This window comes from Lepeophtheirus salmonis, chromosome 9 (assembly GCF_016086655.4).
Source record: "Lepeophtheirus salmonis chromosome 9, UVic_Lsal_1.4, whole genome shotgun sequence".
Lineage (NCBI taxonomy): Eukaryota > Metazoa > Arthropoda > Copepoda > Siphonostomatoida > Caligidae > Lepeophtheirus > Lepeophtheirus salmonis.
This window is the reverse complement of record NC_052139.2, coordinates 848,508-864,187: the sequence shown is the minus strand read 5'-3', so window position 1 is coordinate 864,187 and position 15,680 is coordinate 848,508. Positions and strand designations below refer to the sequence as shown.

At 29.1% G+C, this 15,680-nt stretch overlaps 1 protein-coding gene across 1 annotated transcript; it reads right to left on the bottom strand.

The window, feature by feature from the left end:
- Nucleotides 1-6,552: 6,552 nt before the first annotated feature.
- Nucleotides 6,553-10,493, bottom strand: LOC121124452 (histone-lysine N-methyltransferase Smyd1). The gene is made up of 2 exons (XM_071891095.1): nt 10,078-10,493; nt 6,553-8,654 (listed from the first exon to the last, which is right to left on the bottom strand). Exons 1-2 carry the CDS (start codon nt 10,421-10,423, stop codon nt 8,245-8,247), a joined length of 756 nt encoding a protein of 251 aa, XP_071747196.1. The 5' UTR covers nt 10,424-10,493; the 3' UTR covers nt 6,553-8,244.
- Nucleotides 10,494-15,680: the final 5,187 nt, after the last annotated feature.

Here is a 15,680-nt window from a genome sequence, read left to right as displayed (position 1 = left end):
GTTTGATTGTTAACTATCCGTGGTTTTAAGATAAGTTATTTTCTTCAGAATAATACTAGAATAATAGATTGAATGTATCCAGGAATGGAATTTGAGGGGGTTTAATAGTTTCAAATATTTCATATTTTTTATTCTTAAAACAGCAAAAGTATTTTTATAGCGCAACACTAACAAAGTGCACTAATCTATCGCTCATCCTTTCCCTTGTTTGGGATAGTATGTCCAAAAACTCATGACCGTCTCAAAATGTTTGCTGATTTTTTTTTAACGTTCCTTTCATTGGTTAGATGGAGTTGCACTGATTAAGTATAAGTAAACATTATGATATTACAATTCATCCATCTAACCTAGGAATTTTTTGGTAAAATCCATATACATAAAGTATATTTCTTTCTCTAGGAATCACCGGGGAGTGAACGTTGATTTTCAGACTCAAACCCAACACCAAAAGCTATTTACTCACTTTTTATTATAATTATGCAATACAAACTTTAATTTTATTAAATATACGACTCAACAAATAAAAAAACAGGAGAGGGGGGGGGGGAGAAGTCATTCTTTTGTTTTAAACACGCAAGGGAACTACTCAGGTTCTAATTTGAAAATTAAGTAATGGAGGGTTAAGAATTTACAAGTAAAAGTTAGTAAATTTTAAAATACTAAATGTACAAAATTGAAGCCATGAATTCCTATTCCAAATTTCAAGCTGATTAGTTAAACTGTTTGCCCGTTCATTCCATACAACGATGACATAAGTATTTAAGGTGCGTTAGTTGGTAATTTTTATAAATAAGGATGACGGAAATATAATTTCCTGGAGTTTTCAGCAAAAGAAAGTTACCTATAGTCCCGAAAATTAACCCTTAATTAATATTACATCAAAAGTATTTTATTTGAATTAAAACCTAATAGTTAAAAATTTCATATCGGCATAAAGTTCTGTTATCACATTTTTATAAAACTTTTTTCCTAATTTAAAATCCAGAACAAGTTTGGACCTTAATATCTTTGCAAGCCTGACACCCATGAAAGTTTGCTCATCAAGTTCAGCTGACAACATTGTATAAGAAAAAATACAAAATCCCTGTAATATTCTCAAAATATGAACGCTGTGCCGCTATTATTGCGCCATGTGTATCCCCAAATCAACTTTTTACGATGTTGCCAAGGTTTTGAACGAGCAGAGAATGGTTTTTTACCGCGAAATTTTTTGTTGACATATTCGCCACCTTTTCATGTTTTATAATTTTTTGGATTTAAACTCCTCTACTTGTAGAATCTCTTATTTAAATAGGAGTAACAAATAGTGTTAAAAAAAATTAAGTGTAAAAAGGGTATTTTTCCTTGAACTAATGATATCTATTAAATAGAAAGATACCACTTTCTTCAAGAAACCTGATACTAATCTATAGAGACAACAATATGTTTTAACTAATGATTTGATTACGTGGAATTTAAAACAACATTTTCCTCTCCTTTTCACAATTTTATTCTACAACTCAATTCAAGAAGTAAAAAAAAACACAAACAAAGTGATACGAGTACAAGTTTCTAAAAAATATATCGACAAAAATGCAGAAAAAAGTGGTTAGCAGTTAAATTGAATTACTTAATCAAATTGAAAGTTACACTCAACTTTTGTACTAATATAATTAGACCTCCATATTTATTTTGCACAAAAATGCAACGCTTTTCATACAATGCATGTAATAAACTTGAATGGAAAACCAGAAAATATATTTTTTTAGTGCTTCTTCATAATTGAATAATTCATTATGATCACTTTAATAGTGTATAAATGTAATTGTATAAGGTATACAGTATTAATGATATGTATACCTATTGCCTTCATTTAAGTACTATTAATGGTTTACGAAAATTACAATACATGTTGTTCAATATATTTATTTAGATGTAGCTTGCAACCCCAAGTTTTGCAATCCTATAAAGTTTCATAGAAATATAATGATATAATTTTTCCTATAATCATTACAAAAATAATCCACAAAAAGAAAATTAAAAGAAAACATCAAATACTATTTTTTAATTTAAATTATAGAAAATCAAATAATATTGTTTTTGTGAACTTGTGATACCCTATAGGTAATTGCACCATAGTGTTAACATATGATGAATCAATTTACATTTACTGGAATGGGATCATTATAGGATGCCAAACTTCCATCTAAAATCAGATAGAGTTATGTATCTCAATTTTCTTCCAAAATTATGGTCGATTATGCATTAATTTATGTTTTGTGATACCTTGATCTTTAACCTTTACCTCTCAAAATTTAATGCCCTTTTACTGTGATCATATATAATTTTCACTCTTAGTTTGATCATAATCCATAGATAACTTTGGCTGTAATACGGGTGACTAACAAGCAAGAAGAAGCAAAAAAATAAACTCTGTTAACTTTGTTTGCAATGTTTTATGTTATCTTGACCTTTGACCACTCGAAATTAAAAGTTCTTTTAGATTGACCTTATATAATCTTTGCACTAAGTTTGATAAAAATAAACTTTTGCCATTATTCTTTTGTCTAAAAAATACAGAGGCAAAAATATAATTTTGTTGGTAAGTTAATTATTTTTTTAGGCATTACAGTTATATATTATTATAGGTAGGGCTGAGTATATCAGTGAAGTCGAGAAAAGAACGGGAGTAAAACATATGGTGCTATTAATTAATGTTTATTTTTATAAATCAGCTACTTATTATGTTATGATTGTGGACGATATAAATTGATGTGCTGCCACTCTAGAAAGAGGATTCTTTTATATTTAAAATAGCATTAGGGAAGAGTTAATATAAAAATGATTTACATTTTTAATTTCAAGAATAATTGATTTACTTTGTGAAACTCATTTTTAGATTGCATATCTATTTAGATTGAGATATATTCAATTTCTTGCCTTAAAGTTGCAAATATGATATGAGATACGTTGAAAAATCCAAAAACTAATCATCATAACTTAACCCCAGGCAATATAAAACATTGATAAATTAATGTAATCTATATATTATATGTTAAATGTATATATATATGTGTGTGTGTATGTCCTTCAATCACAGCCACACCAATGAATGGGTTTGGATGAATTTTTTTATGTAGGTTCTTATGTCTTCTGAAACGGTTCTGGTAATATTTTTTGAGTTCTTGGGGCAATGGAGCCCTTTAACCTTTTTAGGACTTTGCCATTTTGATTGAAAACTAAGCACTGAACCTTTATTTAACCCGTGGTAGCACTTACTTATACAGACGTTTGATGTAAACATCTGCATTGAGGCATTCCACTCTCTACACAAAAAAAGGAGGGAAGACATCCCCTGTGCTATCCACAACACTCATGACCATAGTTCCGGCACGATTGGTTGTTCTCAAGACATGTCTACTAAAGCTGCACCCGAGCTTCATACCAAGTAAGAGAAGTTTCAAAATTCAACTCCATTGTTGCTCCATTTTACTCGTTCTAGTTTTTGTCTTTTGTTTTTAATCGAGTAGAAATTTTTGCATTATGAATCGTGAGTCACAAAACCTATAATTATTTAACTGAGTTTGAAGATAATCAACATGTAAATTTCTCATTAACTGAAATTTAAATTAGTTATATCACTTAATAAGATCAACCCAGTATTTTTGAGCTCAACCTTCAAACATGATTAAAATATAGCTTACTCACAATAGCTATATTGATAAATACTTATATTAAATTGTTAAAGCAAAATTATTTGAGTTAGAAAAAATACTTTTATCCAACAAAAGAATTTTACTATTAAATGTATACCATATCAAATCTAGAATATTTAATTATTGATAATTCTTAAATATCCAAATACATGATTTGATATACTTTTTAGTAGGCATGTGTCGCAATCTGAATTTTGCTGCATAATCATTTTGAGATTCTAAAGAAAACACTCCATGATTTACGAGATATACTGATTACTTCCTTGAATATTTGTTACTTGCCCTTACACAAACAAACTCGTCAGTCAAAAATCATAATTTTTGAAAGAATGATAAAAAATTTGTCATTTAAGTTTTTCTTACTTAATTTATGTTAAACGGATTATTAATTTTTTTTTTAACTTATCTAAGTTCTGGTCTTCGACGTTTTTATAATCAAGACGTTTATTTTTTACTATTGCCTAGTTGTATATACTGTTACTGACACTGTTGGTTTTAAATATGAATAAATAATGATTATGCAAAAAAGTAGTTTTTAAATAGGTAACATTTATTTTTTGAATTTTCCTTTTTAAAGAGATTAATTATTCATTTAAAAACCATATCTAATAAGTAATAGTTAAGATTCTCATTAGATACATCAAAATTCTTACTCGGATGGGATAAAACAGATTTCTTCGTCTTGTGGACGTAAAACTTTTCGAATTTTAGTATCAAAAATGCAAAAAAATGTTTTAATTACGAGTCTTTTGTGTCATTTTTTGAGTTCTTTACAAAATTTGAATAATAATTTACGATCTTTCCTTTTGGAGCATAACTATTTTTAAGTATGCAAATTCTTTGTTTTCATATGCATATTTTTCTTCTTTAAGAAAAAAGTATTATAATTTTTTTACATATGTTGTACGTCTGTTAACTTATTGAATTTTTTTTAAAATTTTATATATATTTTTCTTTGAAGCTAAATGCTTCTTGTGCAGTCCTAGTGTATATTGATTATTATATTATGTATAGAAAATGTCACAAAAGTAACACAAAATTCAATTTGATCAGTAATATTATTTATTATCAATAGAAAGCAAAGTTTTGTTACAATTTTTTTTTAACAAACGAGATATTCCATTAAATAAAAAGTAATCTGTAAAAGGATAAAACTGGGATAAAATGATCTTTTGGAAAAGTAATATCTTTGTTCATGCCTTACCTTATAATTTTTTGAATTATTACTTGTTTTTTTAGTATCAGTTGATATAATGTATCAAAATTCTGTACCAAGAAAACTACCCCGGTAAAAATGCTAGTGGAAAATTGCCCTGGAGATAATTACCACGGAGGAAAATTGTCTGGGAGAAGATCGCCTGTATTTTGATAAAACTTTATCATGAATAACAACACATTATAAATGTGATTAATATTATTTATTACAAATATCTAAACATAGGTATTTGTTTTTTCTATCCCCCAGGGAGTATCTTCAATTATGAGTAATATTATTGCATTTTTTTAAATTCAACCCAATCTTCTAAGAAATGGATCAAGGGATAGGTACGGAGGAGCGGCGAGAGAATAAATGGCTTGTGTCGTTTTTAAAATATGTTTGAATTCCCTCCAACCTCGGCTAGACGATAATGGGGGATTGCACCGCCAGTTTGTCCAATACATACAAGGAACCCCTCTAATACAAAAAAATAATATCCAAGCCCTCGGGTTGTGCGTGGTACTTAGTGGTTACCCCTGGATCCTTAAAAACTACTACCAAAGCATCACATACATCCAAAGAACCTCTATAATACCAAAGAATAGTTTAAACCCTAAGTTTGAAAACTGAAACACCACATTTCCTGTTTTTTTAATGGCATTTAACTCTCTTCTCTTTTGGACGCTACTTTATATGCAAAGAAGATTATTTGTATTTCTATAGTCATATCAACAATTTTTTATTCTTTCATTTTGTATTTTATAATGTACTATTATAGATAATTCAGTTTGAACAAAATTGTGTTTATATTGTGCATGTTAAAAAAAGAAGAAGCTGTCAATCAACATGTTATTTTGAATATTTAGAAGAGAGCAAGTTAGCTGTCATGACCTTTTATTAATTCAGCTAAAATTAACTGTGACATGGGAGAAGGACATCCCCGATGTTGATCCTCAACTATACTCTGATTCAAACAAGGACATACAATTGCAACCCTGCAACAAATCTTCAGGGTTAGTCTCCGTCTTTTATGAGCACACCCAAATGATCAATCCTGTTTCCTATACATCAATGTTAGCTTGTAAGTAGTAGAAAATGAGGTAAATAATAAATTCAAGAGCTTAAGAAAAGAAAACTCACTCACTCTGAAGCATGCCAACTACAATAAAAAGAGCAAGCTACAAAATGCACACGACATTCATCACTATCAACAATATAAAGCAAGCTAAATTTTATGGAGCGAGGTAGCTTAATGGACAATTTACACTGGAGAAATTATTGTCTTGAGCTCAATGTGCGTCAATTTCTCCTAGAGAAAGAAATGCAAGCAATATGTATAAGGTTTCAAAGACAATTCTTAGGGTCTGACAGAGTAATTGGAATATTGTTCTATAAACTTGTACTTAATCAGTAAAAAATTTTATCTTATTTTTCAAAATATAGTGAAAGTTAATAATTCAAAATCTTGAAAAATTTAGTTTAATAAATTTTTCAAAAATATCAATTTGTTTAATTCTGCTCCATTTCTAACTTTCTAACTCAAAGTTGATTTTTTAACTTCTGCAGTCATGCTCAAGTATTCCACATACTTGTAATATTATTCAAGTCGTATTTCAATGTATTACTTTTTTTTTTTTTTGTAAAAACTACAGCATGGTATAACATATATTTAATTGTACAGATGTATTTAAAACTATAGAACAAGTGCCTTCAAGTATACAATTTTTTTTCTTCGTTTATCATTTTTTGTAATGACTGTGTCCATAGATAACCTGGAACATCAATTACTTCCATTACAGACGTAATTTTTTTAAAGTATTTTAATTTCATATCATATATTTTCTTTTTTTTCAAAATATCCGTCTCAAGTTTTTCTTCTGCCATTGCAATTTGAACCAATTGCTCCATGATTCCGATGAGTAAAAAGTGATTTGGATGAAAATATTTGGCAATCTTACAACTCAATAGCTCTTCCAGCTTAAATTTGTTCTTAATGCACTTTTGAAATATAATATTGAATTCCAAAATCAAACCAAATATTGTTTGACTTTTTCTACTGATTGGCATTCCAAACAACTCCAAGACGAATTGAGATCAAGTGGATTGTTTGAAATCATATAACCTGGACAGTTTTTACATTTCATTGAGTTTAAATGTGTTTCAAATTCTGTTGGATCAGAACATCTTTGACATGAGCATGCAAAGTGCCAATTTGCTTGAAGTAATTGTTGTCGGCGAAATGTTCCTAATTGAGGTGTCACATATCTAATAAAATAATAAGAAAGTGATTAATTTATTTTATTAATTAATTTATGCATATTGTGTTTCATATGCACGTGTTGATAAATTATATAAAAAATGTTAATGGTAGCTCTTGAATATTTTTTCTGGACAAAAAATGATCTCAGAATAATGGCATCGGAATCCAAATTGCGTTCAAGAAAGTGCATATGTATGTAGTAATTCATATACTGATCAGTCCCATCCACAGATGGGATTCACCCATTCTATGTTTTCTTAAATACTTTTTTCATTTCCTTATAAACCACCGTTGAACATAGATAATAGCTAGGAAAGCAAACACTATAAAATAGTATTGGGAAATTAGAGAGGACCCTTTATGGTTCTTCAAGGGTGGGGGTTATTTTTAACATGTTTCGAGGTCTCATGGTTATACAACATCGATTGATCGACTTCAAAGAGCCCTCTATAAAATCCCTTTGCTCCAGATCAATAGGTTGTACAGTATAAGCTTGGGGCCTCTATACATACTAAAAACCACCACCTCCACTTCAAGAACTATAAATGATCCTTTATAATTTCTCAATATCTTTAAACGACAGCTCAACAACCGGTATCTATGTTCAGTGGTTTTTCTGCAAATGGAAATACTATTGACAGATCATTAGATGGGTTAGTCTGTAGATTACTTATTTGGATATACCCTACACATACACAATCTTGTAAATTGAGCCTTGCAATAAAAAAATAAATATTCCATCAATTAACAATTTAAAAGATAATAATTAATTATTGTTAAAAAGTGATGAATCAGAACGCACAGCCATGTACTTTTAAAATTGTCCATTGAAAACTTTCAATTGTTATTGAAGTAATACATCATGGAGATGTGGAAGTACGCAAGATTTTATTGGAATATTTCATTTCTTGGGATGAAACTAGAAAAAGTGATCCAAACGTAATAATCAAGCGTGATTCTGATTGGTCAAATTAACAGCTAATTTTTTTAAAAAGAATTTCCTTCTAGTCCTTGCAGATCTAACTCCTAATCCCATTTCCCCATATTCTGGAGGGCAATTTTCAACGTTTTATACATCAACCATATACGAATTAAAAATAATAATCATTCCTTGTAAAAATTTCCTCTCCCTTTGCAATATCAGAGATGGCAAACAACTCCAATGTACCATCGGCTTTTTTTCTTGTTTTCGTATTAGCTACGCAGCTATGATTAAAAAGACTGTAGTCTGGATAGATTGCCATTCCAACTAAGTGACCCTTTTTGCTGTCTAATTTGACACTATTCGTTTTAATTATTCCAATGACTTCGTGAATTTGTTGTGCAGAAAAATCTGATAGTCCCAATGTTTTTTGCATAAAACCTACTACAATGACTTGGTTCATCATGCAAGACTTTGTATCAATATTCCTAGAGGCATCCACATGCCCCATTAATGATTTGATATGTTTCTTATAACTTTCTGGATCCTTACGTGACTTCAAAAGTAGTCGCAATGGTCCTAAAATGATTTAATGTTAACTCTGAAAAATAAATATAAATTGTATCTCAGATATTAAAAAGATTGTGAGCAATATAACATTTAATGGTAAGTACTTATTTTTAATTATGTAAAATGTACATATCATCCCATAAGTGGGGGCAAATACTCAAGAATGCAAATTTAAATGATTGATGGTGGTTTTGAGTTACAAAATCAAAGTTGCATGAAGTGAATCTAATTAAATATTAAGTCTTACTTATAAAATATAAAAGTATCATTTTTTTTTTTTGTGATAAAATTTAATATTATTTGGCTCTGATTTTCCTTATTAAAAAGAATATATGATAGTTTTTGAAGTATGAGATTTTTAAATAGAAGAAAGGACAATTTAATATGAAAGGTAAATATTTAATAAATAAACTTTTGATAATCACATTATCATTGTTTTAACAAGGTATGCATTGGTTTGTAACATAATTTAAAAAAAAGAACATATAGCTATCATATTTACTTCTTCAAATATTGTAACACTACCTACAGTTTTGCAGGTAAAATTATAGTCCTAGCTTTAAATCAACTTTGATTAATTTATGGTGGAAATTTTAGAATACAAGGCTACGTTATTAAAAGTAAGAAATATTCCAGTGAATAAAAAATAAACTTTCAAAATTAAAAAGTTGTCGGAATGAAGGTAAAAAAACAAAGGGTGTCAGATTTGCTCAAGCGAATATTAAGGAGATTATTTTGATCATAGGGGGCTCCTATAGTCTTGTTTACAAGATTAAAAGCATGGTGGCTTCAGGTGCGAGCCTTGAGAGGCTTTTGTCTGCGATAGACCCCTGAAAATTGGGATCATGGACGACGTGAACATTTTGATCATCAGAAGAACGGCCATGTCGATGAGGCAGTATCAGTTATTGACTGTGAAGAAATATGTGTGAGATTTGGGGAAGGCTTATTTGTACGACAACATCGACAACTAATTCTAATAGTAATCATGGCAAGCCGGCTCAAAATAAGGCAGAAATTGGGGAATTGATAGAAGGATAGTGATCAATTTGGCCGATCTTCTACCCTTATCCTTAACTATGCCATGTAGGGTGCAGTCTAGAAAAGAGTCTGTGCAGGCTATTCCAAAAATTTGGATTATTTCAAGGCCTCTGTGGCGCAAAAGTGGGCGGCCATGTCTAATGCCTTCATCAAGATGCATTGGGGCGCCTTTAGGGCCAGGTTAGAGGCCATTCAGCAGATAAAGTATATTATTTAAAAAAATGGAAAATCTATCTATAAAGAAGTCTGTGATAAAGCTTCAATGTTCTACTCGTTTTTATTTTTGCAAAAAAAGACACTAATTGTTTGTTATCAAAATTTCACAACTTTACCTTGCACAGTGTATGATGTTCACTAAAGAATTAAATTAATAAATGAAACTGTATCTTGCCTATGGCCATATAGAGTGGTGAAATAGTATTATTTACAAAAATTGGTTTTGCTCCAATTTTACTAAGAACCTCACATTCCTCTTTCTTGTGGTCGAACAATTTCAAAGAATCACACTCCTCCTTTTCTTCACACAATGGAAATCCACAGCTGTCACATTTTGGTATTTCCTTCATAGCATAGGATTTAAAGCATTGAATACAAACCGGTAGACTTTTCATAGACGGAACAACAACAAAAGGCTCGTCCTTAACCACAATTTCTCCGGCCTTGATATCCCTCAATGCCAGTACATAGCGTCCACGAGTAGGATCTTCAGAGGATACAACTTCATAGATTGGACACATTCTTAACAAAGATATTTACATATACTTGACAATATATGGACTATTAAATGCCACTATGGGAAGAATAAGTTTATTTTGTATTAAATAGAACAACAACATTTGTACAATACTTTTTTGGATAGCATCCAAAAACGAGTGTATATTGTAAAATAATATAAAAAGTATGGATACAGTGTCATTAAGTGTATTTTTAAAAAGTATGAAAGGATTAGTTATAAACTAGAGTACCGCATACTAATATATTTACACTCTAAATATACCTACGGGCACACATACACTCAGTTGCGGTCATACCAATTATGACACCGTGGACAAACCTCGTCTCTGTCCCAAAAAAAGTAAAATTGACAGATTAAATCACAACAGCTATACAGACAGTAGGGCATACTCGTTGCTTGAATTAACTCATGTTTTTTTAATTACTTGAAGCAGCATTTCCTATCTAATTAAAATATTAGCCCATTAAGACTGAAAGATTGATTGTTTTTCCCGAAATGGAAGACATTCTTCTGTTGAAATGGTAGTTTTTAAAATAAAAAATGAATCTATAAGCCCCAAAAATAAGTACATATATTCCCTGACTTTAACTTAAAAATGCAGTAACGTAATACAATCATTTCAGAAGACTTTTTTGAACCGACAAGTCTTAAAATAATAACTTATATATATTTGAGATTCTTATATATTAGAGTATCACATTAAAAAAGTACCAACTGTAAAAATCAAATCGGTGTTTGATGCAGCTGTCTGATGTATATCTTATTTTGCAGATGAAACGTTGTTGAATAAACAAAATTAAGTGAAGTTTTGGGCAAAATGGTGAGAGCTTTGCGGTCAAAGTCCGTTTTATTTTTGTCTGGAGCTACTATGAATCTATAATAAAACGAATATCAATGATTCTCTGGGACCTCAATCTATGAGACAATGATCAACAAACCAAGGAACTATATTGTCAGCCTGTGATTGATGCTGGAGGCAAATTAATCAAATAAGATCTTTCTCAACATTCAGAGTACTATTTAACCAAATTTTCAAGTCAATCAGCCGAAAAATGTGACTTCAGCGATAGTTTACATTTGTAGACAGTGTGAGGAGGAAGATGAGGATGATATTCATTTATTCATGAAGTGTCCTTATTCACAGAATGGAAGAATAAGAATTAGACAATATTTAGGATTTGTTGATGAGGGGGAAGGGGTATCTACTTATCGTCAGACTTAATGAGAGCCAAATTATGGATGGATTTGTGCTACAGTTTATAGACTATTATCGATTGAAAAGAAACAAAAAGCTCCGGATGGAAGTTTTATGCCGAGCTTTTTGTTTCTTCTTTCTTTTCTTTGTTTGAGATTTTTTCGTGCTCACAAAACCAAAAAATGACCCTCGATAATTGTTTCATTTTTGTAAATATAATATAACTAAATGCTCGAAAAATTGAAATTAGTAGTTACATTCGCTTAAGTTTTTACATTTATGTGCCAGATGCATTGATTATGGCATTTACTCTTAAAAATAGAAAATTGACTTTAAAAAAAAAATTGAAAAATTATTCAAAAAAGGAAAGATATTTCAGTTTAACATCCCTTTGATGTTTCAAACTATTGGAGAACGAATCTCCAGACAAATTTATACACACTTTATTTCATCTACGAATCCAATATTGCATTGGATATCCATTTTTTTTGCACCTGATAAAACAATGTGCAATTTCCACTGTTCTCTTTATTTGACCATCACTTTTTTATTTTGAATAAATTTAGAAAAAAAACATATCCATATAGTTTTTTTTTTTTTTTTTTTTTGAAACACGAGTATTTTTTGATTTATAACTTAATCCCTTATACCTATATACTCTCCTAGAGTATCCAAAAAACGGTTTTTTGTTTTAAGTATAAAATAAGCCATATTACTCTTACCAGGTTCCAAAGAGGCACCCAAGCAAAGTTTCAGTCTCTTAGGCCCAACAGTAGGGGCAACCATAAAATACTTCTATACATTTATTTTCTATGGGCACATTGGTGTGCAAACTTTTTTTTCAAAAATAAGACAAGACCCCAGATCTGTTGATATTAAACCAGTTTTTTCAAACTATGAAATAAGCATTCTATTACTCAAGGAGGGGTCTGTGTACACACAAAAATAAATATAATTATAATATAATAGACAGATGATGATATTGGTTTTGTTATCATTTTTGTGATTGAAAAAAACCAAATAATAGGTAAACATACCTATTTATATTTGTATATATATATATATCATATAATTAATTATCTCAGAATATTAAGAATTCCAGTTCAAAACATCATTAAATTTATGTTTAAAAAAATAAAAAATTAATATTGTAAATATATATTTTTGTTGGCTTATGTAATTGTTAGTCAATGTTCCGAATCATCACTAAAGTTAATTCAAATTTAATCCATCAACATTCAAACATTAAAAAAATCGATAAATAACTAAAAAGTATATAGTAAATTGATATTTTGGGGGATACATATCTTCCCTGACAGCTTTCTGATGGCATAACAGTTGGTGAAATTACAATCTAAGATCGAAAATTATACTTTGATTCAAATTACAGCAATAAATTGTAAACTAGACTACATAGATGTATTTAAATAAATAATAATAAAATACGTGAAAATAGTAAAACTCCCAGTGAGTAGAAACTTTAAAAATAAACTATTTGTGCTCTTAATGCTTACCCCTTTTTCATAACATTTTGACTTTGTCGTTTAAGGAAAAAGTAATTTCTTATTTTCCGGCTCTTTTTTTACAAAATTAAGTATATCATGTTCATTATTGGTCTTCAGATCATTCGATTTAGTGTGATAAATCAGTGAGTGTCTATTACAAACGTTTTTTGAACAGTATTGCGCTTGGATGTACCCTCTACTTGCAAAGACATTCTTGTGCCAAATTATTTTAAAGTGATGTTGTCAGAGTATCAACAGTTTTTTGGGGATAAGTAGGTAGAAACGTTTGTCTTTCTTGACAATTTTGATAGAATAATTGTTTATATAAACACCAAATTTCACTAAGAGGCTTCTATAGAAGAAATAAGTAATTTTTTTCCCAAATTTTAGAATTTAAAATTTTTTGAAAGAAGAATAAATTTGAACAAATAGTCATTATTTTTTATACAAATTTAAGGTTTAATTTGCTTATGGACAACATTTTGACAGAGTATACAAATCCTACAATACTGTGGGTGGGGGGATGACCCCTTGGCCCCCTTGGTTCTGGTGCCACTGCATCAAACATTTTCCTTTTCTAATCCCTGAAATAATTTAATCCTTATTTTTTTTTATGCAAAGAAACTCAATTTAATTTTTCTCGAAGAAAACAAAATTAACTTAGTAACTTTTTTTTTTCAAATTTAAATGAAAAGATCTATAAATAATTCTGTTCCCATGGGCCATAAATATATATTATGAATCGTATTATTTTATATTTTCTTCAAAATAACTTTTATAATTATTATAATAAATTTCTTTTTTAATTGATTTTATTATTTTGCCAAATAATTCCATATAATTCATTGTTATTTAACAATCTTTTTGTTTAGTCGTATGTCTCATGCCTCTTGGGAGAAAAAGTATTTGGTCGTTTTCTGTATTTCTTTGAACAATTATGATTAGGTATATTCTAGCATAAGAGACAAGAGAACTTGTGTTATTACATGATTTTATTAAAAAAATAAAAAAAGTTACTTACATAAATATAAAATGATTTTCATTTTCTATAATTTTATTTAAACTTACGTCTTCAGTCACCATAAAAATTTATTATTCTCTCTTCTTTTGAAGATTATACAATTCTGATATTTTAGTCTCTGATCTTTTGTTTTTTTTTCTTCTTTAATTTAACAAGGAAGTATTCATTTCGGAAATTTTATGCTTTCTCCAGGGTTATGAGATCAAAGACATTTTCTATGAAGCACCAACAACAGAAATTGAAATTTTATAAATTAGTGCTCCACAAAAACCATATGCATATTTGTGAGTGTATTTTTTGTTTATTTAATCCTCAGTTAAATCACTAGACTGTTTTATTCATCCCAGAGACTTAAATATCTTGTGTATTGGTTCTATCAGAATTGAGCCAAACATATACAATTGTATATTTTTATTGAAATTAAAATGATTGTATAATATACACGCTTTTGAAGCAAAACGTGGACTGTTAATAAATGCTAATTATGTAATTAAAATAGAGAGGTTTTGTAATTTTTCCCTGTATATTCCGAATCTCCTGTTCTTTTTGCAAAAGTAAAAAATAATAAACATTTTTCAATTCTTTCATCATGAGTGAGGAAGAAGCAAAGGCGTGTCGAGGTTGTTATTCCTTTGAAAGACGATATTTTGAATAAAAAACGTAGTTAAATATAGTATTTAAACCTATCAGTTACTGATTTTGAGTTTCCTTGTCTTGATTCCATGGAAATAACTTTTTTGTATTTTAGCCATACTACCGCAAGTTTTGGGTCATCAATCTGTAAATGTTTACGAAATGCACAATCATTTCCAGTAGTCGTACTGAAATGCTGATTTCTTTGATCTACATATTTTTATCAACTACTATTTTAGATGATTAATTCAAAAGTTTAAAATGTAATTGTAAAAAGTACTTTTCAATTTGTTCACAGATAATTATAGTATCATTATAACAGCTAACAAAGGAAAATAAAGTTTCTTATTTATAAAATATCTTTTTTCATGTTGGAGAGGCTAAACATACAAGGGAAGTACTCATAAAAGGTTTTAGAGGAGAACAACGGAGTATTAAATACAAATGCCACTGTTGATTACTTTTTTCGTTTTGTTTCAATAAAAATAATTTACTTTAATTAAGTTAATTAAAATCCCTGACCATTCTCTTGGGCAACATTATATACATTCTTTTGACAATGAAATATATTTAATCCGAATTTTTGAAAAAGAAAAGCTATTAAGTTAATAAATGTTGAGGGATTTTAAATATAGGTAATTAAGCTATAAACTTATTTTTTTTGTAAATCAAATAAATTGAATGGCTTATAATTGACTTTTTCATTTACTTACTATTTTTACATAAAACCATTTTATTTAAAAAAAGGTAATTTTTGATTAAATATATTTAAGAAAGGCTAAATACTTTACAATTTGTTTAGTAGGATGGTGTTAGTGATGAAAAGAAATTCCTTTATTTGGACAAAATACGCTTAGAATTGTTTAAGTACAGTAGAATCTCCATTTAACATATAAGTTCAATA

Coding starts and splice junctions, on each gene's coding strand:
- LOC121124452 (XM_071891095.1), bottom strand. CDS start 10,423: ATGTGTCCAATCTATGAAGTTGTATCCTCTGAAGATCCTACTCGTGGA. Junction 8,655..10,077: donor ACCACTCTATATGGCCATAG/GCAAGATACAGT, acceptor AAATCATTTTAG/GACCATTGCGACTACTTTTG.